The sequence below is a fragment of the Mesoplodon bidens genome (genome assembly GCF_964165515.1).
Source record: "Mesoplodon bidens genome assembly, chromosome: 1".
Classification (NCBI taxonomy): domain Eukaryota; kingdom Metazoa; phylum Chordata; class Mammalia; order Artiodactyla; family Ziphiidae; genus Mesoplodon; species Mesoplodon bidens.
The window spans coordinates 170062537-170088968 of NC_138176.1; the positions used below are offsets into that span (position 1 = coordinate 170062537).

Sequence of the window (26432 nt, forward strand, 5' to 3'; positions counted from 1 at the left end):
TATGTGCCTCAGAGCAGAAAGAAGTTGAAAACTTTCAAGGGAGGGTAGCTCTGGTATGGACTGGATACCGGCTGGCTCTGTCCACCCTCCAGGTGGGAAAAGAACCTGTGCTCCTCCTCGCTTATTCTGTCCTCTCACACAGGTGGGCAGCAGCTGTTTTGGGGGAGGGGTGGGCAGGAGAAATCCAGGTGGGTGTGATAAGAGGTGGTGAAGGGAAGGTTGAGTTCCATGGTGTTCTGACCAGGCAGACCTAGGCAGAGCCCATGGTTTCCAGACTAACCATGTTATTCCTGAGGTCTAAGCATTAAGGGTCCCCTGGTGAGCATTGTCAGGAAAGCCAGCCCAGACCCCAGCATTCCACCAGGACTTTAAGCTGTGGTTTGAAAACTCAAACACTCCAGGGCCTGGGGTGCTGTCCTAATAGATGGAGTCACAGCTGTGGCCCTCTTAACCTGTTGCTTTCTCACTTTGGACGGACATGGATTGACAGAGAGGATGTCTCTGTTGGAAGTAAAACATCAATGCAGATGCCATGATCAATGCTGCCTAGTATTGGAGAGACAAGAGGGAGACTGGGCCCCACCCTTCTCCCAACTGAGGCCCGCTGTTCCTGCTGGGATGAGAGCCCCAGGTGACCTACCACCCCAGGGAGCAGGTGCTGTCAGGCCCCTCCTCTCCCTCACACCTTTCACTGGAAACTTGCGCTGTGCTCTGGAAACTTTCAACCACTTGTATCTTCCTTCCTCTCTGGGCCTGACAGCTTTTTTCAGAATTTTGGAATGTTGTTCTGCCAGCAGGGCAAGTGCTGGGGAATTAATACTTCCAAGGAACAACCTTCAGCCAAAGACTGACAGGTCTTTTTTTTTTTTTTTACTGGCATAGGTAAATTTTAATATATACTTGGCGTTTTCTAGATCCTGATAATTTAACAACTCTGAGATTTTGTACCAATATAATGTATAATTCTTTTTTTAAGTATAAATATGAACAACTTTTTAAAATTTAATTTTATTTATTTACTTTTTATACAGCAGGTTCTTATTAGTTATCTATTTTATACATATTAGTGTATATATGTCAGTCCCAATCTCCTAATTCATCCCACCACCACCACCCCACCCCCCGCTTTCCCCCCTTGGTGTCCATACATTTGTTCTCTACATCTGTGTCTCTATTTCTGCCCTGCAAACCAGTTCATGTGTATCATTTTTCTAGATTCCACATATATGCGTTAATATACAATATTTGTTTTTCTCTTTCTGACTTACTTCACTCTGTATGACAGTCTCTAGGCCCATCCATGTCTCTACAAATGACCCAGTTTTGTTCCTTTTTATGGCTGAGTAATATTCCATTGTATATATGTACCACATCTTCTTTATCCATTTGTCTGTCGATGGGCATTTAGGTTGCTTCCATGACCTGGCTATTGTAAATAGTGCTGCAATGAACATTGGGGTGCATTTGTCTTTTTGAATTAAGTTTTTTTTTCTGGGTATATGCCCCGTAGTATGCTGGGTCATATGGTAATTCTATTTTTAGTTTTTTAAGGAACTTCCACACTGTTCTCCATAGTGGCTGTATCAGTTTACATTCCCACCAACAGTGCAAGAGGGTTCCCTTTCCTCCACACCCTCTCCAGCATTTATTCTTTGTAGATTTTCTGATGACGACCATTCTAACTGGTGTGAGGTGATACCTCATTGTAGTTTTGATTTGCATTTCTCTAATAATTAGTGATGTTGAGCAGCTTTTCATGTGCTTCTTGGCCATCTGTATGTCTTCTTTGGAGAAATGTCTATTTAGGTCTTCTGCCCATTTTTGGATTCGGTTGTTTGTTTTTTTGATATTGAGCTGCATGAGCTGTTTATATATTTTGGAGATTAATCCTTTGTCCGTGGATTCGTTTGCAAATATTTTCTCCCACTCTGAGGGTTGTCTTTTCGCCTTGTTTACGGTTTCCTTTGCTGTGCAAAAGCTTTTCAGTTTCATTAGGTCCCATTTGTTTATTTTTGTTTTTATTTCCATTGCTCTAGGAGGTGGGGACTGACAGGTCTTTGATGTAGGAATACTCTCGGCTCCCTCACCTCACCCCTCGGCTCAGATCATTCCAAGGTTCAAGCTTTATGCACTTCCTGGAGGCGTTCAGCTCCAGTTGTCCAAGGTGGCAGCTGGCTGAACCCTGCACCCTTTGCTGGCTGTCTCCTCCCCTCCTCCCCTGCTCCCCTACCAGGCTGTCTGCAGCTCCCACATAAACCATTTGCTCTCAAACCTTTGTCTCAGCATAAGCTTGCGGTGTAATTCAAACCAAGTGACCCAGTTTTCAAGAGGAAGCAGAAATCTAGTTTTTATATAAAATCCCTTAATTTTAAAGTGGTGGCCACTTGTTAAAAAGAAAATCAGACCATGCACGGACCACACATCCACAGGATAGATTTGGTCCATGGCCAGTGCTTTGCAGGGCTATGTGTGTACCTGGGCCTGGCCTGACCCTGACATCCCTTAAATGCTTTGGCATCTTGGCTTTGGCTATTCTCATGGGTGCTCTTTCCAGCAACTTGGCTTTATTCTTCCCCTGCATCTCATGAGAATGTCCCCTCCTAGCTGTCACTCTCCGTTCCCCCCTCCCTTCCTTCCTTCTTTCTCTTATTCTGATTTTCTTGAGCAAGCCTCTCCTGCTGAGTCTTTACTACTTGCTTGCTCTTCTAATAAACTGCACAGCAGCATTTAGCAAGGGGTTTACTAGCTACTAGGGGATTACATCTCCAGGGAACCTGTTTACTGTTGGTAACCTTTGTCCGGCTGTTTCAGAAATGGCTCCTTTAAGAATGACCCCAAGCTCTAGTTTCTCAGTGTCCTGTGGTGTTTATGCCTGGCCTGGTTCTCCAGGGTCTCCACTCTCTGTGGGGGTCAACACATCTTTTGGGTAATGCCACAGCGGCCCTGCAGGTGTGGGTTGATTTGAAGACACGAAGGGTTTCAAGCGACTGGGAGGTTTTATTACAGCAGCATGGATGCCTTGGAGCTGTGAACTCTGACCCATAGCGACCCTGAGGCTGCTACTCCCCCCACAGGCTGACTCTTGCTCCTGGCCTGCAGCTCGGTGAGAATGATGTGAAAGTGGGATGGGGCCCTGAAACCCTGGGCTTTTTCTCCCCAGCCACTTCACCTACCACCTTATTGTCTGCTTACCATGGCTTTTAGTCTTACACTTGCAGGTATCTGGTAGGTACACATTGTTCTATAGAATGCCAAAGTCTTGAAAATCTTGTTCGGCAGACAAAAAAAGTTTTCATGGTAAAAGAATTCCACCCATAGGGCTTCCCTGGTGGGGCAGTGGTTGAGAGTCCGCCTGCCGATACCGGGGACACGGGTTCGTGCCCCGGTCTGGGAAGATCCCACATGCCGCGGAGCGGCTGGGCCCGTGAGCCATGGCCGCTGAGCCTGCGCGTCCGGAGCCTGTGCTCCGCAACGCGAGAGGCCACAACAGTGAGAGGCCAGAGTACCGAAAAAAAAAAAAAAAGAGAGAGAATTCCACCCATAAAACTTGTTATGAGTGAATCCTGGTAAGCTGGGTCAGACAGAGGAAAGCAGGGCTTCTAAGAGCCTTTAATGCACTAATGTGCACTATGACTTCTTAAGAGAGGTTAGGTGACAACAGTGCCTCCAAAAACACTTGGGGCACTGCTATAGACTCTAGGACTTGGCAGTTGGGGGCCTGGCAGGGCTCCGTGAGCAAGTGGCACAAGTCCAAGGCCTCTCTGTGCTGGTGATCAAACTGCCTGCAGGGATGGAGCCAGCTGACTGCCCTTCCAAGACCCCATGGGGTGTTTGGCTCCTTTCCAGGGTGGATAACTTGGGGTGTAGTGCAGGAAGATTCAGGAACCCTAAGAGGTCTGGGAGTGGAAAGAGGCTCAGCCTAGGCTGGTGGCTGAGGGGGCCGGTAGGTGGGAACGTCGCTAGTCTCTGCTCTATGGTTAGGGCAATTTGGTTCTCCAGGTGGCCATTTGTGGTAGGAAACACAGCCTAGAAATTAAACTAAATATATCCAGTCCCCAGCAGATTGGACACGGCAATGGCACCTGGTTGGGGACGGGGTGGCCGAGGGTCCACCCAGGTCGGGATGTCATTGTGCTGACTCCTATATTTTAAGGGTTGGGAGGGAAATGGTTTGAGCTTCCAAGACCTGGCCTGGGTGGAATGACAGAGGTACAGGTTTGAGTTTTGGGGAAGAGGTCTCATTTCCTCATACCATGCTTCACTCTCTCACCCCCTCCCTCACTCCAGGGACCGTTGTCCCCAGTGCTCAGCTCTTCTCTGCCTCCTCATGGCTGCTGCTGTTCCTACTTCCCGTCTGTCCCCAAACGCACAAAGCTCCACCAGCTTTGTCTTCCTGTGTTCCAAAAGGAACCCTTGCCCTTTTCCCTGAGGAAACGCCCATTCCCTCCAGGTGGCTGTTAGGAAACAAAAAGCGTGGAAATTTAATTTGCACTAAGTTGATATGACTGATACAGCAATGTAATTGCATTAAATTTCTTAGCTGAAAGGGTTCTTGGCAATCTCAGGTGATTTTTGAGATTTTGTTGAAGGCCAAATGAAATCTTAAGCACTCTTTCAACATGTGAAGTGAATCAACACACAGTTGCTCTGAGTGAGAGCATTGCCTGCCCTTTCAACTGGCTTCAATCCATCCCTAAAGGGACTTTTTTGGAACAATCGTTGTCAACTACTAATTACACCTTTCATTCTAACGGGAACTGGGGTACAGATTAAGGGAGGTGACTTGCCCAAGGTCACAGGGCCAGGCAGTGGCAAGGCTGGGACTTGTCCCCAGGTCCCCTGACCTTTAGCTAATGTTCTTGTCCCTTCCCGACAATGATGAGGTATTTATCTCTCATCCTTGTAGCCAACTCCAAACAGTTATCACCAGCTCTGCCACGCTGGTAAAAGAATATTCATCACACCCTCTGCACTTATCCGTGCTTCCCTTGTGCCTTTCACCCCTCAAGAGTAGGCAGTTTTTCTGACCTGCTTCATGCTGGAAGTTACCCCTTTCCTACTGCTGCTAATTTTTTTCCCTGTTATTTTTTTTTCTATTCCCCTCCCCACTCCAGCTTTATTGAAATATAATTGATGTACAAATTTTCCTGTTAAATTTTTACAACCCAATTTCTGCTGAGAATAAGGGCAAAAAAGAGGGCAGAGACACTTCAGATTCTGCTCATTGCGCGTTTTCATTTTTAATTAAATAAATCAAGTAAGCCATCAGGTGATGGGTTCACATTCTGTTCTGCAGAGAAGATCCTGACTGGTGGTGGCCACCAGCTTTCTGAAGGCAGCCCCTGTGTTTCCAGGAGATTGTAGCCATGACAAGAACATCTGGGACACTGATGGCAAGGGGGCTGGGAGCAACATGGCCAAGCAGGCTGAGCGACATGCTACACATACACACGTGTGGACACATATGTACATACCATGGCCATGTATGGCCATGAAGGGGTATCCTGTACTATGCGGCCATGAAACATGACAGAGGGCCAAAATTCTTGGCAAAAAAGAGTTTGCAGGAACCAGGAGGGAGCAGGGGAGCCAGGCAGACTTGGCCTAGAAAGTACAGATGAAAGGGAGACTTTAGGGGGTGACCAGTTCAAGCCCAGTGTTAGAAGAAGCAAGGAACATAGGTCATTTTATTTGACAAATAAATACAAATAAAATGCCTGGTCTACAATATGAGCTAGGCCCTGAAGATGGCACCATGTAATCTTGGAAACACATAACTAATCAGTCCCCCATGCACAGTATGGAATGACAAAGGTCACAAGACCCTAGGATCTTGAAGTTCTTAAGACATCTGAGCTGCCGATTCTGCTTCATCCTTTTGAGGTAAAGAGCAGCTTCCACTCTTCTGAAACCATGGGCAGTTGAAAGGCCATGTGGCTACATTCAGGAAACCCTGGGCCACCTCCCTGCCTTCTAGCTGGACCATGTGCTAGGAATCTCCACAGGCAAACTCATTAACTTTGGAACTCAGAAGACGCTCCTTCTTTAAATTTGTGCAGACTAACAAGATCCACTTCTTGGAGCTCGTCAGACTGCACAAGTTGAAAGAAGGGGCATCCTCTGCAGGCATCTGTTCCCCCACCCCACTCTCTCTGCCTCAGGAACCCATCCCTCTGAGACCCACCTTTGCTTTCAGCCTTTGGGGATGGGCGTGGGAGAGGACTGCCTTGGGGACACGGCCATCCAGTCCTCTATAATCCAGGGCCTCGGAAGGGATAGGCCTCATAGTCAATTAACACAGAACCAGGGCTGGAAGAGACCTTCAGGGTCAGGGCCAGACCATCTGATGCTTACATCTCCTGTCTGCTCTCTAGGCCAAGCACACGTCTTCTGGGACAGGGACCTCCTGGAGCTTGTTCAGAAAGCAGAGGTGGAAGGGAAAGATGTTCTTGTAATGGGTCGGTTGGGTCCTCTGCTCTTAAGGGTTTGGTCAGCAGCTGCCCCATTAGACCAGCCTCTGGCATAGCTCCCAGGCTGAGGGTGCTGGCAGACAAACATTGTCTTTTTTCCTGTTCATTTAGTTGCTTATTTTCAAGGGAGTGCCTCACATAGAGCGACAGAGGGCTAGACTTTGCTTATGTCTCTCAACTTTAGTAATAAGTTGGTGATAACCTGCAAGGGCCGTGCTACAGAGATCTGCACATCTGCTTCTTCTTTTTCCCTCTTCACGGGACTCAGGAATCCTGCCCCTCCCAAATCCTCCTCCCAAAGACCCTTCCCCCCATGTCCTCATCCACTCCAAGGTTTATAAACAAGGCCCAGAGGAGAAGCCAGGACTGGGCAGCAGTGGCGGCAGCCTGAGGGTGTTGGACACTGCCCTGTCTCACCAAGGCCTGGAATGTTCTGTACTATGTTTATAGGCTGGGCTAAAGAGGTCTTCATGAAGAAGAAGAAAAACGAATAAACGCTCATTGCTGAATGAGCCTCTTGTTCCGGGGAAGCTGGCGGCGGGCGGAGGTGAGGCCTCAACACTCCCTCTGTCTCCGGGCAGGTGGGTGCTGTGGAGGTGAAGGCTCGTGGGGGGCCAGAGGGAGCAGAGAAACCAGGGCTGGCCTCGCTGGAAGAGGAGGCACTAGCTCCCAGCTGGCCCACCTCCCCTAGCCCAGCTCCCTTACTCCAACCAGGTCCCATGGAGTGTAGAGTCAGTAGTCATCCCTCCCTCTCCTCCCTAAACCCCAAGGGCTCCCAGAGCATTGCTGAGCCCAAGGCAAAACTCTCTTGAGTTGTGTCCTAGTTCAGATCCCTGTGGACAAGGGCAATAGAGCAGAAAGGGCCTCACTGTCACGTCTTCCAATCAACAAGAGGAAACTGAGCTCAACAAATACCCTGCGGCCATCGTGACTCCCACGCTCTCAGTTTTGTCCTCTCGTGTATTCGGAATCGTCTTGGAGTGTCCTTGTACGTAGGAAGTGAATGGTTTCTATTATTATTGGCTTTTTTGATTTGGGTACAGCTTTGAGTCCCTGCCAAAAAAATAAAATATTTTCTGTCTCTTCTTTTTCACAAAATAAATAAATTAAGTCAACCTGCAGTGTACAAATTGTTAATGTCCTGAGAAGTCCCGAAGGTCCATTCTCGGCATAGTCCTCAGAGCTCAGGGGTGGAGGCCTTGGCCCCAGAGGCACAGGAAGGGAAGAAGGAAGAAGTCTGCAGTCCACGCTAGGAGGGCCCCAGGAACCAGAAAGGGCCTTGGATAGAGGTGCCTGCCCCCCGCCACCCCCAGGTGGGGAACAGTGGAGGGAGCAGGGCAAGGGCTGGGGAAGAATGGCCAGTACTTCTGGGCCTGCCAGAACCATCCTGGCCCCACTCTGCCCCAGGATCAAGTTTTCAGAGCTGGAGTCCCTTTGGACCCCCAGTTAGAGCCATTTCCCGGCACAATTTATTCTTGGAACAGAAAACCTAGAGACTTCCTCGACTGGCTGAATCCATGGTGATGGATGGTGATGGAGACCCAGCAGCTCGAACGCACTGACTGTAATGGATCCCACAAGATGGCCACTGTCCTCACCTTTTCAAAGCCTGGCTTCCTGCCAGGACACACACCCCCTTCCCTATGGCAACACTAGCTGGACCCAGATCCTGTATTTCCCCGCTCCCCATAATACTTAAAACAAAACTAGCCCTCTGGGCTTGACAATGAGACGGATCTGATACAGAGGTTGTCCAGGAAATCAGAAACAGCCCTTAGTGAACTGCTGATGCTTCCTGCAAGTTCTGAGGGGGTACTGAGTTCTGCTCCCCAGTTTGGGGTGGGAATGGGGAAACGCTTCCACCCTGGGGACATCTGCTTGGTCATAGGCCCCTGATGCCCCAGGAAATATGTTAGGACCTGGGAGAGATGTTCAAATCTGGCCTCTTGGGGAGGGGGTGAGGATTGCTAACTTATGCTGCCTCTGGACACTCAGCAAAGAACGCCACTGGTTTCTGAGATTTGTTCCACATGGGATCAAACAGAAAAGCCCGTGGGGCACTGTGGGCTGCCATGTGGCCACCTTGGCTCTGGTCCTTCTGGGGGAAGGCTCCTCCTCTTCTTCCTCCAGCAGGAGCCAAAGTACTCCCCACTGCTCTTCCCGGCCCCCCTCAGCCCCTCAAGCCCACAATGCTTCCAAGCAGCACTCCTGCAGAAACAAACCTGAAAACACAGCCACAAGAGACCAAACCATAAATAACTTAAAAAAAATAAAAATAAAACATGCACCCCATCCAACATTGAGCAATACTCTTCCCAGAGCCCTAAATGAGGAATTCCAGACACTAACCACATAACCATGATGACCAACCATGTGGCTGACCTCTGTCCCCTGTCTTCTCAGGGGACGGGGTATCCTGATGTGACTTCTCCCTCAAGAGCACTCTGTATTTCCTTCTGGGCCTTGCCCCACAGCGGCCTGGCTGGAAATGACAGGACTCATGAGCTGCCTTTTGCCTCCAGGGACCACTGATGCTCCTGCCGGTCAGGCTTGAGGCCGCTTTTATATATGGACCTGCTCTTGGGGAGCCAATTGAGCTAGGACAGGGCCTTCGGGCTGCAATCACACGAGGGTCAGCCATGCCATTTCAAACCATGCTGCCTGCTGGCAGCAAGGACACGAATGGGTCAGGGGAGGTAGCCACGAGAATCTAAGGTGGGCAGAGGCCATGGACCTGGCAGTTCTGTATCCACCGTTCAGCCTCAAACTTGGATGGGGAACAGGGTCATGGCCCATGACTATATCATTCCCCCTTCCCCGAATAACTCTAAAAGGTAACCAGAGGCTTTTCTTTAGGTGTGTGATACAGATAAAGCATAAAGCAACGGGGAAGATTTTTTCTGTGTGTTTGTGTTTTTATGTTCTTCTGCCTGTGCGTGTGGTGTGAGTGTAGGTATTTGTCTTTATATGTGTATTTTTGTTTTGTAGCTCTATATAGAGCTGATTTCATCTCTCCCCAGGGACCCACCCAGATGCCACACTGGATTATGGAGAAATTCAGAAACTGAAAGGTTGACACTGAATACAGCAGGGGGTCTGACTGTGACTAGCCAGTGTCTGAAACCCCTTCTGGTTGTTAAATATTTGTGGACTCTGACCCACAGGGTCTACAGGCATCTATGTGTGTTTCATGTATATTTCTGTGTGTGTGTGTGTGTGTGTGTGTGTGTGAGAGAGAGAGAGAGAGAGAGAGAGAGAGAGAGAGACACAGAGAGAGAGACACAGAGAGAGAGAGGGGGAGAGAGGAGAGAAAGGCTTGTCAATAGGCTCGGGCTTGCCTGGGCCTGCTCAGGACACCACAGCCCCTTAGGTCTGGGTTTGACAGCCCTCAAAAGGACCGGCCTCTGGCCTGTTCTCAGCGGGAAGCTCCAGACCCACAGCTAGGGCGGGGAAGCGAGCGGGCTGCGGGCCTACTTCTACAGCGCAGGCGCCACCTACGCCCTGCACGTCTTCCTGCCCACCCCTGCGGCGGCGCTGCAGTCTCCCAGCTGGCCTGGGTGAGGCAGGCAAGGCGGGACTTTCACCAGGAGGGGTGCTCGACGCCCCGGGTCCCCTACGTGACCCAGAAGGTGCCGCGCTCCTCCAGCAGGCTGACGGAGCGGTTGGAGAGCGAGGCGGCGTCCTGCACAGGCTTGTAGCCAAAGAGGCGCATGGCGGGGCCGCAGGCAGCCTGTACCACCTGCGCTAGCTTGAAGGGCATGCTGAAGCGCCACTTCTCAAACTGCTCCGAGGAGTTCTTCTGCGTGGAGTAGATGCCGTCGTGCGCCGCCTGGGTGTTCTTCTGGATCCAGTCCTCCACCTGCGGGGTCAGGGGAATGCCTGCAAAGCGGTACATCTCCTGGGCCTTCTGCAGCGGCCTGAGGGCCACGTCCTCGTAGCGCACCAGCATGTAGCGGCCCCGCAGCCAGGCCGGCTGCCTCAGGCCCAGCTCAGCGGACAGGCGGATGCTCTCACAGTTGCCCTTCAGCCGCTGCACCTCCTCCTCCCTCAGCTGGTCCTGTCCCTTGGCCAGCCACTTCTTCCAGGTCTCGTACTTGTCGGCGAAGGCCACCATGCGGGAGGCTAGCACAGCGCGGGGGTCGCGCACCAGCTGGATGACGCGGAGGTCCAGGCGGGGGTCCTCGGCCAGCGGCTGCAGGAACTCCAGCTGCCGTATGCGGACAGCCTTGATTGCCATGTGCTCCTTGCGGCGGCAGGCCTCGGCGGCCAGCGTCATGTTGAGGAGGCCGCAGCGGCGATTCTTGCAGGGGTACTTCTCGAAGACCTTCTTGACGAGGGGCGTGCAGACGGGGTCCTCGCAGAGGGAGCGGCTGGAGCCCCGGCGGAACACGAACTGGGTCAGGTGGTCCTCGGGTGCCGGGATGATGAAATGCTCCAGGAGGTACAGGTCGCACAGGAAGAGCTGCTTGAGCACGTCGCGGTATACCAGGGCCGAGCCTGCGGCGTTGGCGCCGCCCTGCTCGAAGGTCACCGTGCGCTCGATGTGCCACAGCGGCTCGAAGAGGTAGAAGATGTTGCCCTGCTGATTGAAGAACTCGCCCACAAACGAGGAGCCCGTGCGCGTGGTGGCCATGAGGAGCAAGTGGCGCCGGGGCGGGGCCTCGGCGGGTGGGCGGGACTCCTGCTCCCACTCTGCGGTCTCCTCCTCAGCCTCCTCTGCCGGCGCCACGCCCAGCTGCAGACTGAGGTTTCGCAGGCGGCTCTGCAGCTGCGTGAAGGCCGAATCCAGCTCACTCAGGGACAGGAGGGATGCGTTCTCGGCCAAGACTAGGGCTGGGTCGGTGCTATTGGCATCTACCAGGGATTGGGGGATCTGCTTCAGTTTGTCCGAGACCCTGTGAGAACAGAGGGATACCGGGGTCAATGACTGACTGGGGACTCCATCCCCTGTGCCACCCTGAGGAGCATCCCAGGATAATCACCCAGAAGCCGACTTTGAGGCAAGGATTTGAGTGTAAGTAGTTTATTTGGGACTTGATCACAGGAAGAACGGGTAGAGGGGTAGGGAAGTGAGGCAGGGAGGAAAGGAAGTCCGTAAGGGTGAGCAGGCTACCCCTGTGGCCAAATCGCTCTGCCGGAGGAACCCCAGGAGACGGTGTAGATAGAACACACCTCAGGATTCTCTACCCAAGGGGTGTGAAGCTCCCAGCTGGCCTTGACTGAGGGCTGCTCCCAGAGGCATTTACTCCCCAGGACTTGTGGCTTGCCAGTGTGCAGGTGGAGAGAATGCCCTCGGGTGGAGAGTTGCAGGATCTTGCAATAGGACCCAGTAGGCACAAACTGGAGCAGTCCATGCTAAGGAACCCAGGCAGGGCACTGACATAGTGCCTACTACATAGCCCTATTCCTAACCTACCCATCCTGGTTGATGCTTTCTTGCAGGGGTTGTGCTTGGGAGAGGAGGTCTGTGAAATCTTTCTATGTCTTGCAGGCCCACTAGCAGGGCCACTGCACACAGCGGTACATTGCCAACTCTAGGGGGCAGCATTCCCAGCGTAGCCGTTGTGAGTGCACACCCCTGCAGTTGAACAGTGCACAACCTGGGCAGCTGAACATGGCAGCCCTGCCCACCACGGTATCTGAACCAGGACCCCGCCTCACCCTCATCCATGACTTCAGATTGGTATAGGGGATATGCTGTTAATGTGAGGCATCGTCCTCTGCCAGGAAGTTAATTAATAATAAGAACCATGGCCAGCAAGTATAGGACACCAACTGTGTGTCAGGCACAGGGCTAAATGCTTTTACATTTTCTTATTTAATCTTTACAACAAGGCAGGCCCCATCATTAGTCACATTTTACAGAAGAGTGACTTAAGACAGAAAAGTGAAGTAATTTGTCTAAGCTGTCACAGCTAGAAAGGGCCAGAATCAGGGGAATTCCCTGGCAGCCCAGTAGTTAGGACTCCATACTTCCACTGCAGGGGTCATGGGTTCGATCCCTGGTTGGGGGACTAAGATCCTGAAAGACGTGCGCTGTGGCCAAAAAACAAAACAAAACAAAACAAAGTGCCAGAATCAGGATTCCAACTCAGATTGCCTGAGTCTGGAGCCCAAGTCTCACAGCTGTGCAGTCATGAGGACATGGGCATGACCTACTGCCTGGGCACAGGAGAGGTCTGATGATTACTGGTTGAGGGATTGCCTTTGTAGGTCCACAGAGAGCCCTATAAGCTACCTCTCTGCCCCCACCCACCCCACCTTGATAGGGAAGACTTGTGCTTGCATCCCTCACCTTGATATGATTTTATTTTCCTTTTCAATGAAGACAAAAACCACCACCACAAAAGCCAGGAAAAGGGCATATTTGCCCCTCATTCTCAGGCTGTGCAGAAAGTGTCGGCAGTCCTGGGGCAGAGTGAGTCCTTTCTCCATGGGGAAGGGTAGGGCCATGGGCACTCAGCTTGGGGACATCACTCAGGACCTGGCTCGTCGTTCAGGTGGGGGACACCTGGTCCTGTGGAGAGATGAGCCGTCAGGACACCCTTGTCTGTAGATGAGAACAAACAGGAGCTTTTCCACCAGACTTTTGGGGACCACAGCCCTGTTTTGTCAGAACCCCAGACCCACTCTCCCAATGGACTGTGCCCCAGAGACTTGAAATGAGATCATTCAAAATACCAATGAACCTTCTGATTCGTCCATGTCACTTCCATCAGTTTATGCTTTGACCTCACACATGACTGAAAGGCAAGTGTATGAAAAGAATACTCCTTGCAGAAAACATGCTTGCAATAGCAAAAGAGTGAAAACATCTAAATAAAATACGATGGAGCAAGCAATGGATTATTATGCAGCCACAAAGAATAATGAGGTGGATCTACTAATGCTGACGTGAATAATCTACTATATATTCGGTTGGCCAAAAAGTTCGCTCAGGTTTTTCCATGTTACAGAAAAACCCAAACGAACTTTTTGGCCAGCCCAATATGTTATAATTTTATATATAAATAATGTATATATATATTATACATAAGCAAGCTGCAGACATAGTGTGTTTATATAGGATAGGGTTTCTTAGCCTCAGCGCTATTGACTTTTTAAAAAATTTTTATTGGAGTATAGTTGATTTACAATGTTGTGTTAGTTTCTGCTGTACAGCAGAGTGAATCAGTTATACGTATACATATATCCACTCTTTTTAAGATCCTTTTTCCATATAGGTCATTACAGAGTCCCCTGTCCTATACAGTATGTCCTTATTAGTTATCTACTTTATATATAGTAGTGTGTATATGTCAATCCCAACCTCCCAATATCCCCCCACTTTCCCCCTTGGTAACCATAAGTTTGTTTTTTACATCTGTGACTCTATTTCTGTTTTGTAAATAAGTTCATTTGTACCCTTTTTTTATATTCCACATATAATCAATATCGTATGATATTTGTCTTTCTCTGACTTACTTCACTCAGTATGACAATCTAGGTCCATCCATGTTGCTGCAAATGGCGTTATTTCGTTCTTTTTTATGTCAGCACTAATAACATTTTAGATCAGATAATTCTTTGTTGTGGGGATTGTCCTGTGCATTGTAGGATGTTTAACGGCATCCTTGGCCTCTACTCATTAGATAACAGTAGAATCCCCTTTGCTCAGATGTGACAATCAAAAATATCTCCAGACATTGTCAAATGTCCTCTGGGCAGGGGGAGGTACAAAATCATCCCAGGTTGAGAACCTCTGATGTAGTATGATCCCATTTGAAAAAAAAAAATTAAGGGAGAGAAAAGTGGACTGTGACCACAGGCATACACAAGGCCTGTAACAAAGGGACGGGTAGGTCAGGAGAGAAGGGTGGGGTGAGTCTTAATGTTTGCTGTGTAACATTGTGCACTATTAGAAATTTTACCATGCAGATGTATAATTTGTTTTTGTTTTTTTTTTGGCTGCGTTGGGTCTTCGTTGCTGTGCGCGGGCTTTCTCTAGTTGCGATGAGCGGGGGCTACTCTTCGTTGCGGTGCCTGGGCTTCTCATTGCGGTGGCTTCTCTTGTTGCGGAGCATGGGCTCTAGGTGCACGGGCTTCAGTAGTTGTGGCTCGCGGGCTGTAGAGCGTAGGCTCAGTAGTTGTGGCACACGGGCTTAGGTGCTCTGTGGCATGTGGGATCTTCCCGGACCGGGGATTGAGCCCGTGTCCCCTGCATTGGCAGGCAGATTCTTAACCATTGTGCTACCAGGGAAGTCCCGGATGTATAAATTTTAAAAAATTAACTAAAGGTTTTCCACCATAGCATGTGAATTCTAACAAAATCCTTCGCATGGCCTCGGCCTTCAGGTCTCAGCTTTGTGGGGCAGCTTCCCCGGGATAGGTTAGGGCCCCCTCGGCCCCGCCACAGTACAAAGACTCCCTTTAGCACCTGAGACTTTGTCATAAAGCAGGCCCACTTGTAATGACTTGTTCAGTGCTGATCATCCCTTTGTGGAGGGCGGGGAGTTTGTCTGGCTCCCTCATTATCCCTTAGCACTGGGCCAGGCACACAGGAGACACTCCTGCATGGCTGCTAAATGACAGAATGGTTAAAGGAATAAATGACTCTTAACGGAAAGTGTATATATTTTTTAAAGCTGGAGTAAAAACACCATTGCCCAGTGGAGCCTGAATCACCATTTCTTTCACTCGTCCTCACCATCACACACACACGGTCCCGTACCACAAGCCCCAAGATTCCAGCACAACCCCCTCCTCCAAAAGTCTATCCCTTTCTCCACGAGGACCCTCATCCATGGGAGACAGTCTGCTCCAAGTTTGGAAAAATCTTATTGTGACCTTGTGCAGGACATCCAGGACCATCCTTCTTTCTGGGAAAGATGGATTTCTTCCGAGCTGATGACATGGGGGAGTGGGAGGGCAGAAAGGAGGGTCCCAGGGCTGCACCTTCATCACAAAATGGAAGTGGCTTTAGGGACAGCCAGAAAATCTACCCTCTGGAGAAAGCAGTGAGGCTTGTGAGAAGACAGATGTGTACCCTGGCAGCTGGAGTGGAGTTCCTCAGCTGTGCAGGGCAGAGTGCTGTTGGGGCAGTGGGCAGCTCTCCCTGGCAGAATGCTGGGGTGCTTTGTGAGTGTGGGTAGTTGGAGGGGAGCCAGGAGGGAAGAGGGCTGCAAGGCCATTTCAAGGGCAACTGAATAGTTTTGCCTCTTCCTAATTCTTCTGGGCCATTTCCTATGCACTCATTAAACAAATATCTTCTGAGCACCTACTATGTGCCATTCTAGGCACACTGGCAATACAGCAGTGAACAAGCAGACCTGGCCCATACCCTCATGGGGCTTACACTGTGGTTGAAAGAGTCAACTAGAAGGATATGGGTAGATGAAATTTATTGAAATTTATAAAGTTACTACTCTATGCCTGGAGTCATGCTAAGCACTTGATTTGCATTTCCTCATTTCACAAAAGCCCTGTTAGGTAGCGACCATCCCAGTTTACAGATGAGGAAACTGAGGTTGAGAGAGATTAATTAATTTGCCCAAGGTTCCTCCAGCAGCAGTCTGATCACCCCTCTCAGATCTATGTCATTCCAGCCTCTTGATGTTCCACAGTGACACCCCCCCCCACCCCTGCCATAGCACATGTGGTTGGGCTTTCCAGCTGATGGTCTGTCTGTCTCCCATTCCCAGACTGCAAGTTCTCTGGAGTCAGGACCAGCGTCTAGAATGGCACCCACCACATATCAGCTGCCCAGCAAACCAATGGTGAGTCAACCCGTTGAAGCTGGTGCCTGGAAGGCTGTCAGCATTCATTTGCAGAATGCCGGGCAGGACCATGTTCCCCAGGCACCCAGTTTAGCCTGTGGTGGGACGCGAGGCCACCTATCCTGCTGGGACTGTGAGCCCCAGTACTGAGTCTGCAGAGCACAAAGGGTTGAAATCCTGGCTTTCTTCCCTCTCGGCTCTCAGCTGAGAGTTGCCTGGGTCTGATGATGTGAGGGAAGCAGAAGGAGCTAGGACCAAAAGTCCTGGGCCCTCGTCCTTTCTGCATGTCTACCACGCTGTGTGGCATTGTATAAGTGACTTAACCTCTCTGGGCCTCACTTTCTTCACTGGTAGCATGGAAAGGGTGGTTCCTACTGCATAAAGTTGCTGTGAGGAGCAGTATCTGGTACATGGGAGAGGGAGAAAAGGCAGGTGTGGCCCAGGGGGAGTTGCGTTCACTGTCCTCTCTCTTTTGGGTCTAACATCTTTGGTAAGATTTACAACTTTGGCTGCCTCGATGACAAAGATCCTCAACCTTCTCCTCCCCTCCCTTCCGGGCACTGTTTCTATTTTTGAGTCGCTGTCCCAGCCCCCTCACCCCCCGAATAATACCAGATTCCTGAGAACCTTCACGACATTGCCCTAAAAGGAAGACACAAGGGTGAAAACTTCCTCCAAATGAAACCGCAAGCAGGCTGTTGGCTCCTTTGCCCTGCCCAGGCAGGCTACCCCTAGGGTTAGCTTTGGCAGGCCAGCAGGCAAGTGGGCAGGCAGGCGAGAGAGGTTTAGACCCGGGGGTAGCAGAGGGTCACAGATGCCAGGAGGTCACGGGTCATGAGGGACGAGGACAGGGCTGGGATGGGGGTCACTCAGGTAGAACCTGGCCTGCAGGAGGCCCTTTGCAAGAAGTGTGTCTGTGATATCTGTGACACTGGACAAAACTTTGTGCTACCTCCCTCCCCCAAACCAGTGGTGCCCCCCTTGCTTGGCTCATGGGAAGAATGAAAAATCCCTTCCTTTTCTTGGCGGACGCCATCTCCCAGGGGAGTACTTGATACCTTTCCTCCCCCCAACACCAGCAAAAGGAAATTGTGATAGCCAAAGGAAAAGGTGATATGTCCCTGCTGGGATGCCAGTGGAGGTCATATTTCCAGGGCACCAAGGTCAGTGCTGAAGAAGGCCAGGGGCATGTGCCAGCCCAGCTCTGCCTGGATGCAGTGGGGAATGGGGCAGCCATCCTGGGCTCAGTTATACTCAGTACTCAGCTCAAATGTCCCCTCCTCTGGAGTCCTTCCCTGACCACTGACCTAATGTTGACCATCTCCCCGCTTCCTATCATGTTCCCTCTCAGCACCCTGCTTTATTTCCTTCCGGGATGGAAATGTACTTGTTTGCTGCCTATTTCAGTCACTGGAATGTGAGCTCCCTGAGGGGAGAGCTCTCTGTCTGCTTCATCTTTGTATGCCCAGTGCTCTGCTCCATGTGCACCAGGCATAGTAGGTGTCTCATAATTTTTGTAGAATGAATAGATGGATGCCTTTTCCGAAGCACTTAGCCCACTGTGAGATGCTTAATCATTCTAAGTTGATGGAAAATACAAAGAGGAAGAAGAAAAAGCTATTGTTCCCTGAGTGAAGCATATGTGTGCGCTGTGACCTGTGCTGCGGGTGTGCACTGATTATATGCCCTGAGTGTGTACTACGAGCATGGGCTGAGTGGATACTACACGTATATACTACACGTGTGTGCTACGAGTGTGTACTATGGGCAAACCCTGGCACTTGGGGCTTCACATACATCAGTCTCTTGAATTATATCAATCCAGGATGCCTTCTTGAGGATAAAGAAACCAGGCCTTGTGGCTTTCAGTTCCAAGTCTCTCCAGCCATGTGCTAACAGTAGGGAGGACAGAAACCAACGAAGGCATCCCAGGCAATCTCAGTGAGGGAGCGCTGGAAAGAAAGCAGGCTGTGATCTGAGGCCCGAAACTCTAGGCACCAGCTCCCCTACCCGGCTCTCCCCTCGGAGGCCTTTCTGCTCAGGCCTCCCTCGTGACCTGGCAAGGGGCCTTCACAAGAGAACAGTTTTCTACTTGGATGGCTCCCAGGCAGGCCCTGGGCCCGCCGCTCCCTCCCGTGGGGGAGGTGGGGTCCCAGAGTCTGCTGCACAGCGCTCTGATAAGGGATGGGCCCTGCCAGACGTTGCATCAGGCATCAAAGCTCCACTCCCCTCCCTTGGCTTGCTCGGGGCCAAGAGCGCGGTGGGGACTGGGGCCTCAGCTGTGGCAGGCCCTGCTCACAGCCTTTGCACTGGGCAGGAGGAGCAGCCGCCTGAGCCGAGGGAGGCCAGGAGCTGAGATGGACGAGGCTGCTGGGCAGAGATGTGAGCAGTGAAGCCCATCGTGGGAAAATTCTGAACTAACTCATGAGCTGCAGCCCTAGGGGGCCGGGAGGCTGCCGCAACCATGCCGTGTCGCCAGACACCTGGGAAGGGAGACCTCGGGGGCCTTTCTGTGAGTTGTCTCTGGATCCCCTAGAGTGGAGATGGAGGGCAGGAGCACACGTGCTCATAGGTGACCTCTGCTTGAGGGATGCAGGAGTCCATCCAGCGGCCTGTCCAGGCAAGGTTCTGTTTCACAAAGGGACGTCCAGAGATGGCTTGGGCTGTCGAGCTTAGCATCTGACAAGAGAGTAAATGGCCAGGAGCCGTTGGATGAACCAGTGAGAGAAGGAATGAGAGAATGAGGAAGTGGATGGAGGCCTGGCTGATGGATGCTCCCCTGCGCAGCCTGGGGCTATCATTCCTCCCCAGGTCCCTCACATCCCAGGGCTCCAGCTTCCTCTCCCAAGAACAAACCATCTAAAACTTCCTTTTGGGCACATGTCCAACCTCAGCCAAGATAGAGCCAGAGTACATGCTCCAAAGGTGGAGGTATGTGTCACCTGAGTGGCAGTGGGCATCCAAGAACTTGTGAGAAGCTGTGGGCCAGAGCCACGAGGTGGACCACAGGGCTGAGGCCAGCCTGGTGGGGGTGGGACCTCCACAGACTCGGAGGGAGCCATCCCTGGCTGGGACAGACCCCGCTGCCCCTCGGCCCCGTTTGGCTGTGCGGGGGTATGAGGCAGCACACTCTCTACCCCTGGGGCCTGCTCAGCTGTGTGAGAAGCACATCCTGTGCAGAACGCTGACGGCTGCATGGATACGGGCCCCGAGAACACTCCCAGCCTCCCTATCCGCACAGGTACCTCCCGTGCCTCTCACGCTGAACCCTAGGTCCTGGGCCACATCGGAGCCGACCCACTGCCCTGGGCTTTCCAGCCCTTGCCCAGTCAGGAGCTGCAGCAGAGGCTGGTGTCCAGGAGGCCCATAGCCATGCAGCCAGGCAGCCTGGTGAGGAGTCTGTTGGCTTGTTTGGAACCGACCTGGACGTGGGCCGAGATTCGTGGCTAAGGATGTGCACCCAGCTCTGGAAGTCCAATGTGTGAGAAGCGACTTGAGTGTCTCAGCAGACAGGGCTGGCTGAGTAACTGCGGCGCATTGGCACAACAAAAGCAAGCCAGGCAGGGGTTAAAAACGCTGATGCGCAGCTACAAAGATGGAGTATTAAGTGATGATTCTTTTCACTTTCTACCCTTTTGGATTTGAATTTTTGACAACCATGCACATGTACCACTTTAGTTAATAAGCTTTAAAATCTCATCTGAAGCTTAAAAAGAGAAATGTAAGATTACTTTGAAAGCGGCGTGGAAAATGCATTGGAAGAAGGAGGGACTGGAGGCTGGGAGAGCAGGCTGTCCCTTCTGCACTGGTCCAGGAGAGAGGGGGCGGCCTGAGCAAGCAGGGACAGAGTGGACAAGAGGAAGGACAGACATGTGAAACCTTAAGGAAACCCGCGTGGTGCCTGTGACTTGCATAGTGTGGATGAGCCTTGAGGACAGTATGCTTATGAAGTGAAATAAGCCAGACACAAAAGGACAAATCCCGTATGATTCAACGTACATGAGGTCCCTAGAGGAGCGAAATTTGTAGAGACAGAAACGAGAAGGGTGGTTGCCTGGCCCTGGGGGGAGGGGAAATGGGGAGCTGGTGTTTAATGAGGACACAGGGTCAGTCTGGGAAAATGAAAAAGTTCTGGAGATGGATAGTGGTGAAGGTGGCACAACAACATGAATGCACTTAATGCCACTGAACTGTGCACTTCAAAATGGTTAAAATAGTACATTTTATGGTATGTCTATTTTCCCCAGTAAAAAAAAGAAATGAATTCATAGACAATAGGCAGGGTGAAGGAGGGCAACAGAGGACTCCAGGAGGATCCCTGGTTCCTTCCTTGGACAGCATTCCTGTTCTCTGCTGCACCCACAGCGCCTGGCACGTGACAGGGCTCATAATGTTTGTGAGGTGAATGAATGGATTCATAACTGTGTTTAAGAATTGGCTGAGTTTCTTGTAGTTTCTCTTCCCCCATGTTAGTGAGGAAGATGACTAACATGCCATTGATTTTATATATATATAGAGAGAGAGAGGGAAAGAGACAGAGACAGAGAGACAGACATAGAGACACAGACAGACATTTTGGAAAAGCCTGAACAAATTATACAGCGACTGTTTTGACTTCTTTGCTTTTACATATTGACTTTGAAGCCCTGTGACCTTAGGAAAGGAACTTAAACTTGAGTGGTTTCATTATTTATAAATGGGACACTTAACAGCATCTACTGTATACTCAGTGGCCATGAGGAATTCAATAAGGTGCTAGTGAAATGCTTAATTCAAGCCCAGGTTGTGATAAATGGTCCTACTAAGGAACCACTCACCCTGTCTTTACAGATGCAGCAGACTCTGTGGCTTGTGACTAGTGGCAAGTACTGGAATGGTTGCAGTGGGGTAGGAGTCTCAGTCCCCTAAAAATACCAGGGTGAAGGAAACAGTGATAACCTGATCTGACCATAGCTAGAAACACCCCTCAGGCAGAGCCAACATCTGCTCATTTATCGATAGCATTTGGCTCTGGGCATCTCATCCTCACTCTCAGCCTCATCTGGGGATAAACTTGCTGACTTTCCCCATCCCAAGCACTGCAGTCACCTGTAGCCCTGAAGCAGCAGAGCAGCCGGAGAGAGGCCCAGAAACACCATAGGCAGAACCCTTAAGGATGCTCTCTCCCAAGCTTTCCTATAGGCCAGAGCTGCTCACAAATTCCATACGGCCCCCCATCTCCAGGAAGTGCTGAGTGCGCTGACAGGAGTGTGGCTGCACAATGACAGAAGCCATGGGGTACAATGGACCCCTGCGGAGTAGCCAGCTCCACTCTGGCTGTGGTGAACAGAGGCATCAGGCCTCAGATCTGTCAGGCTGAGGTCAAGTTGAATGCCAGTGGATTTTGCCCCCAGGACAAAATCATGCTGTCAGCAGGGACTCAGGCCAGCAGCCTTACACAAAGCAGCTCGGCTTTCCAACTCTAGCTGTACTTGCCTTCAACTGTGCAAGTGTGCATTTCTTTCGGAAAGGTCCAAGAGAAATCTGTCCTATACACTACCCCACCAATCATGAAAAACATGGCTTTTGCCCTAAAACTGCAGAATGTCAGAATTGGAAAGGACTTGGAAATTTTCTTATCCAGCCTTCCTCATTTTTCATCTATAGCAGTTCAGGTTCAGAGAAGGGAAATGCTTGACCAAGGCATAACTGGATGGTGACAAAACTTGAACTACTACATAGGTCTCCTGCCTCCCAGGTTAGTGATGGCCCTGCCAAACTTTATCACCCTGACTCTCATAGCTTAGCCCACTCAATAACCTTCAGCACAGGATGTCAAATAAATGGTACACATTCTACTCAGCAGTCCTATGCCTGGGGCAGACATCACTAATCAATCATTGTCCTCTTTTTTTTTTTTTTTTTTTTTTTTTTTTTGCGGTACGCGGGCCTCTCACTGCTGTGGCCTCTCCCGTTGCGGAGCACAGGCTCCGGATGCGCAGGCTCAGTGGCCATGGCTCACCGGCCCAGCCGCTCTGCGGCATGTGGGATCTTCCCGGACCGGGGCACGAACCCGTGTCCCCTGCATCGGCAGGCGGACTCTCAACCACTGCGCCACCAGGGAAGCCCTCATTGTCCTCTTTTCAGCTGAGACTGGATGTAGCCTCATAAGCCTTCTCAGTGCAGTGCCAATCCATTAGAGCTGGCAGGTGAGATCAAACCAGTTTGCCCCTCCAACTTTATGGGATCCTTACTGGCTACCAAACAAAATTCCTCACCCCCCTTTAGTTTACCATTCTGCTGTCTGACATCACCCCTCAATGCCAGCCAAATTCCAAGTCTCCTCCTACATAAACCTTCCATTCAAGCACATGTGCCTTGTACATCCATCCTCCAAGCCTTTCATTTAACACATAAAGGCCATTATTGAACAAAACACCACAGATTACAATTAATGGTGAGGTCACTAAGAATAGTTAAAGCATCAAAATTTGCAAAAAAAAAAAAATTGCTTTTGAAAAGAACTGCAATGGATGCAAGGTTCTTATAATTCTACCTTTCTCCCTCGCTTGGCTTGTGCTTTCATGAACGAGAGTGGAGGTAGTGTTACAGAGAGCCTAGGACACTGCACAGAACGGCTGCCCATCCATTCCACATCACAGCTGGCAAAGATCTTCACACGGCTAATTTTATATTGTTACTCACATGCCTTTATGTTTTTATGAATGCCAAAATTTTAAAAGTCTCAGGGCTTTCCTACAAAGTGTTTTTTGGATTTTGGGAAAATTTGGGCAAGTCCATTGGAGTGTGTCTTGAGTGTGAACATAATCTGCCATGGGTATTACAGCAGAAAAAGGTTGAGGCCAATTGCCTCAAGAAAGCATATAAGGGCAAATCAAAACGATGCGTGGTGCCACTTTTTCCCATACTAGATTGAAGAACCAAATGTTCCATAATATATTGTGTGGGTGAAATTCTAGGGAAACAACTGGCAGAAACTTGGTGCTCACCAGGTACCCCCATGCCCTCTACCTTCCCCAGCCCCTCCTGCAGTTAGGCTGGGCCAGTGACCAGGTTCTGACCTGTGGGGATGCAGGTTAAAGTGATATAAGCCACTTCAAGTCCTGGTCCTTAAAATGTTCCCACACATTCTCCAGGTCCTCTCTTCTCTTGCTGTGGCAAGACTGGAGGCCACATGTTCCAATAGCTTAATACAATGTGGAAGCAGCCCAGATCCTGAGCTGCTGCTTGGAGAGTCACCCCACCTGCATCAGATGTGATGCAAGTACAAAATTAGCTTTTGTGGTGCTGAGCCACCATGACAGGATTTCTGAGATAACTGGGAAGAGAAAAACTCTCAATGCATAAGCCCAGGATCCCCTTCCTGCTTTCTCCTACTGACTGACATTCCTAAGGAGACTTTCTGCACTGGAGAATGTTCATGTAAGGGTCAGATGGAGAGGAGAATTTCTTTTGCTCCCTGGTTTTTTTTTCCAATCCTACTGTCTTCAATACAGAGAATACAGAATTTGGATCGTCCAGGGTGGTCCGCAGTCCCACAGTTTCCTCAAGCCCCCATTCAATCCTTCCTGTTAACAGTAGGCAGGGGCTTTATACCTTGTGACCCTTCTCTTTTTCACCAAGGAGTTCTGCCCACCATCCAGGTGCCAGATCTGTAGGGGAGGTAGCGGTAGGAGGGTGGGGAGCAGCCTAGGTCTTAGCCCACACTGACTACTGCTATTGTCTGGGCTGATCAATGGCCACGAAGGAGTCCATCTATATCCAGCCCTTGGAGAGGAGAGCCGGAGTCTGAAGGTGGGGAGAGAGGTCCGGGCTGTCAATGTCTAACTGCTCTGAGGACTAGACAGGGGGTACTTGCAATCAGACTTGGCTTGGGTGCCAGCTCTCCCATTTATTCTCTAGTGATTTTTAAAATTAATTAATTAATTTATTTATTTATTTATAGCTGTGTTGGGTCTCTGTTGCACGTGGGCTTTCTCTAGTTGTGGTGAGCGGGGACTGCTCTTCGTTGCGGAGCACGGGCTTCAGTAGTTGTGGCACGTGGGCTCAGTAGTTGTGGCTCGTGGGCTCTAGAGCCCAGGCTCAGTAGTTGGTTGTAGTGCACGGGCTTAGTTGCTCTGACGCATGTGGGATCTTCCCGGACCAGGGCTCGAACCTGTGTCCCCTGCATTGGCAGGCAGATTCTTAACCACTGTGCCACGAGGGAAGCCCTCTCTAGTGATTTTAAGCAAGGTATTTAACTGCTCTGAGCCTGGGTCAGCCCCACAAGGTTGTTGTGAGCATCAGGTAAGCTTTTGTGAGGCTCTGAAAATAAGGAGGACTGCACACAGGCTGGTCATTATTACAGGTCTGGACCAGTGTGAGCCAGATCCTATCTATGCTGATGGTACTGTTGGTTTACACTCTGCACACACATCTCTCTCCCAGCTGGGCTGCAGGCTGCCTCAGGGGAAGGACACTGGCTGATTCACTTTGCCTTTTCCTATGGAACCAGCCCAGAAAATCCTCGCCTGCTGTGGCTTTGCTGCTGCTATTACTATGGGCCAAGGACCCTCCTTTCTGGCATGATTTGGAGGGCCGCTCACCTAATGCATCAGGTCCCAGGCCTAGACACACCTGGATATGGCAGTTGCCAAACAGTTTCAGCCTTCTCAGCTGGGAGGGCAAGTCATTTGAATTCCCGGGCCAAGGCTGATCAATTGGAAGTGGCTGCCTGAAGCGTGTTTGAAAAGGTCGATCTCTGCAGGAAAAGAGTGTGGTGACTGCTTGGTGATGTCTGCTGCAGCTAGAGGGGTAGCATGCTGTTGTGCATTTGCTGAATCTGCTTGAGCACTGCTTTTTGACCCTGACAGCATGTGAGAATTATCTGGAGTTTCAGAAATTGCTGAGGTCCGGGTCCCACACCCAGAGATTATGACTGAATTGGTCTGGGTATGGCTTGGGCATCAATTGTTTAAAGCTCCCTAGGTGATCGAAGATTGAGAGCCGTGCCTTAAGAGAGCACCCAGCTTCCTTAGAGAGCGCCACCTCAGGGCATCTCAGACAGCGGAGCTGCTGCCGGTGTGCACCCTAGTTCAGCAGCAAGGCCATACTGACAGGAGGGTTGCTGATCTCTTGTTGACCAGGCGTGGATGCCGGGTGAACAAGCCAGTATTCTTGTTTTACTTGGGATACAGTGCTTGGGAAGCTTTTAGGCCTATGTTTGAGTGGTCCATTGAAAACCAGCTCCCTTATACCATGGCATATTGCTCTGCAATAAAAAGGCATGCACTACAGATACAACAACTTGAATGAATTTGGGAGGTATTGAGTGAACAAAGCCAATTTCAAAAGGTGACATACTGCATGATTCCATTTATATAACATTCTTGAAATGACAAAATTATAAGATAGCAGAACAGATTAATATTGCCAGGAGTTAAAGAATGGTGAGGGCAGAAGGGAAGTGGGCCTAACTATAATACAGCAACGTGAGGGGTCCTCGTGGTGATGGAAATGTTCCAAATCTTGCCTATATCAGCATCAGTATCCTGGTTGTGATATTGCACTAGAGTTTTGCACCACTGGGGGAACCGCTTAACGGGTTCAAGGGATCTCTCTGTATTATTTCTTAAAACTGCACATGTATCTGTAATTATCTCAAAACCACAAAAAGTGTAATTAAATAGAAAAAAAGAAAAGAAAACCAGCCGCCACAACAGTAGGAAGGTTTTAAAGAGGTCTTTGGAAAATGGAGCTAGAGGTGGGTGATAAGATTGAGCAGAAATGGCCTTCCTGGGGCAGGAGTGAAGGAGTTGAGTCCAATCTGGAATTCCGAGTTTGGCTTTTTGGAACACCATGGACTGGCCACCCTCCTGGAGTCTATTCACGTGCAAGGACAAGCTTGGGGGCTTTTTTTTTTTTTTTTTGTGGTTCACGGGCCTCTCATTGTTGTGGCCTCTCCCATTGCGGAGCCCAGGCTCTGGACGCACAGTCTCAGCAGCCATGGCTCACGGGCCCAGCCACTCCAGGGCATGTGGGATCTTCCTGGACCGGGGCACGAACCCGAGTCCCCTGCATTGGCAGGCAGACTCTCAACCACTGCGCCACCAGGGAAGCCCTTGGGGGCTTTTTGAGGAAGTAAAACGATGAGGAAGCCCATCCTCACAGGAGGGGAAGAAGAAAGACGGGGACAGGACTCTGGAGGGGATGACACGATATCTGACCC

General features: G+C 50.4%; 1 protein-coding gene across 6 annotated transcripts in view; it reads right to left on the reverse strand.

Moving 5' to 3' along the window:
• Positions 1-5641: 5641 nt before the first annotated feature.
• The window catches only part of CHST3 (carbohydrate sulfotransferase 3), a 41175-nt gene continuing 20384 nt past the window's right edge, over positions 5642-26432 (reverse strand). For 4 of the 6 annotated variants that reach the window (XM_081253679.1, XM_081253683.1, XM_081253680.1 and 1 more), the window contains 2 exons: positions 12766-12987; positions 5642-11365 (listed from right to left, as the gene is read on the reverse strand). In XM_081253679.1, coding sequence (XP_081109805.1) covers positions 10084-11365; positions 12766-12923 — 1440 coding nt within the window. In that variant the 5' untranslated portion in view covers positions 12924-12987 and the 3' untranslated portion in view covers positions 5642-10083. Of the gene's footprint in view, positions 11366-12765; positions 13021-26432 lie in introns of all 6 variants that reach the window. The other 2 variants (XM_081253682.1, XM_081253684.1) reach the window with 2 other exon arrangements.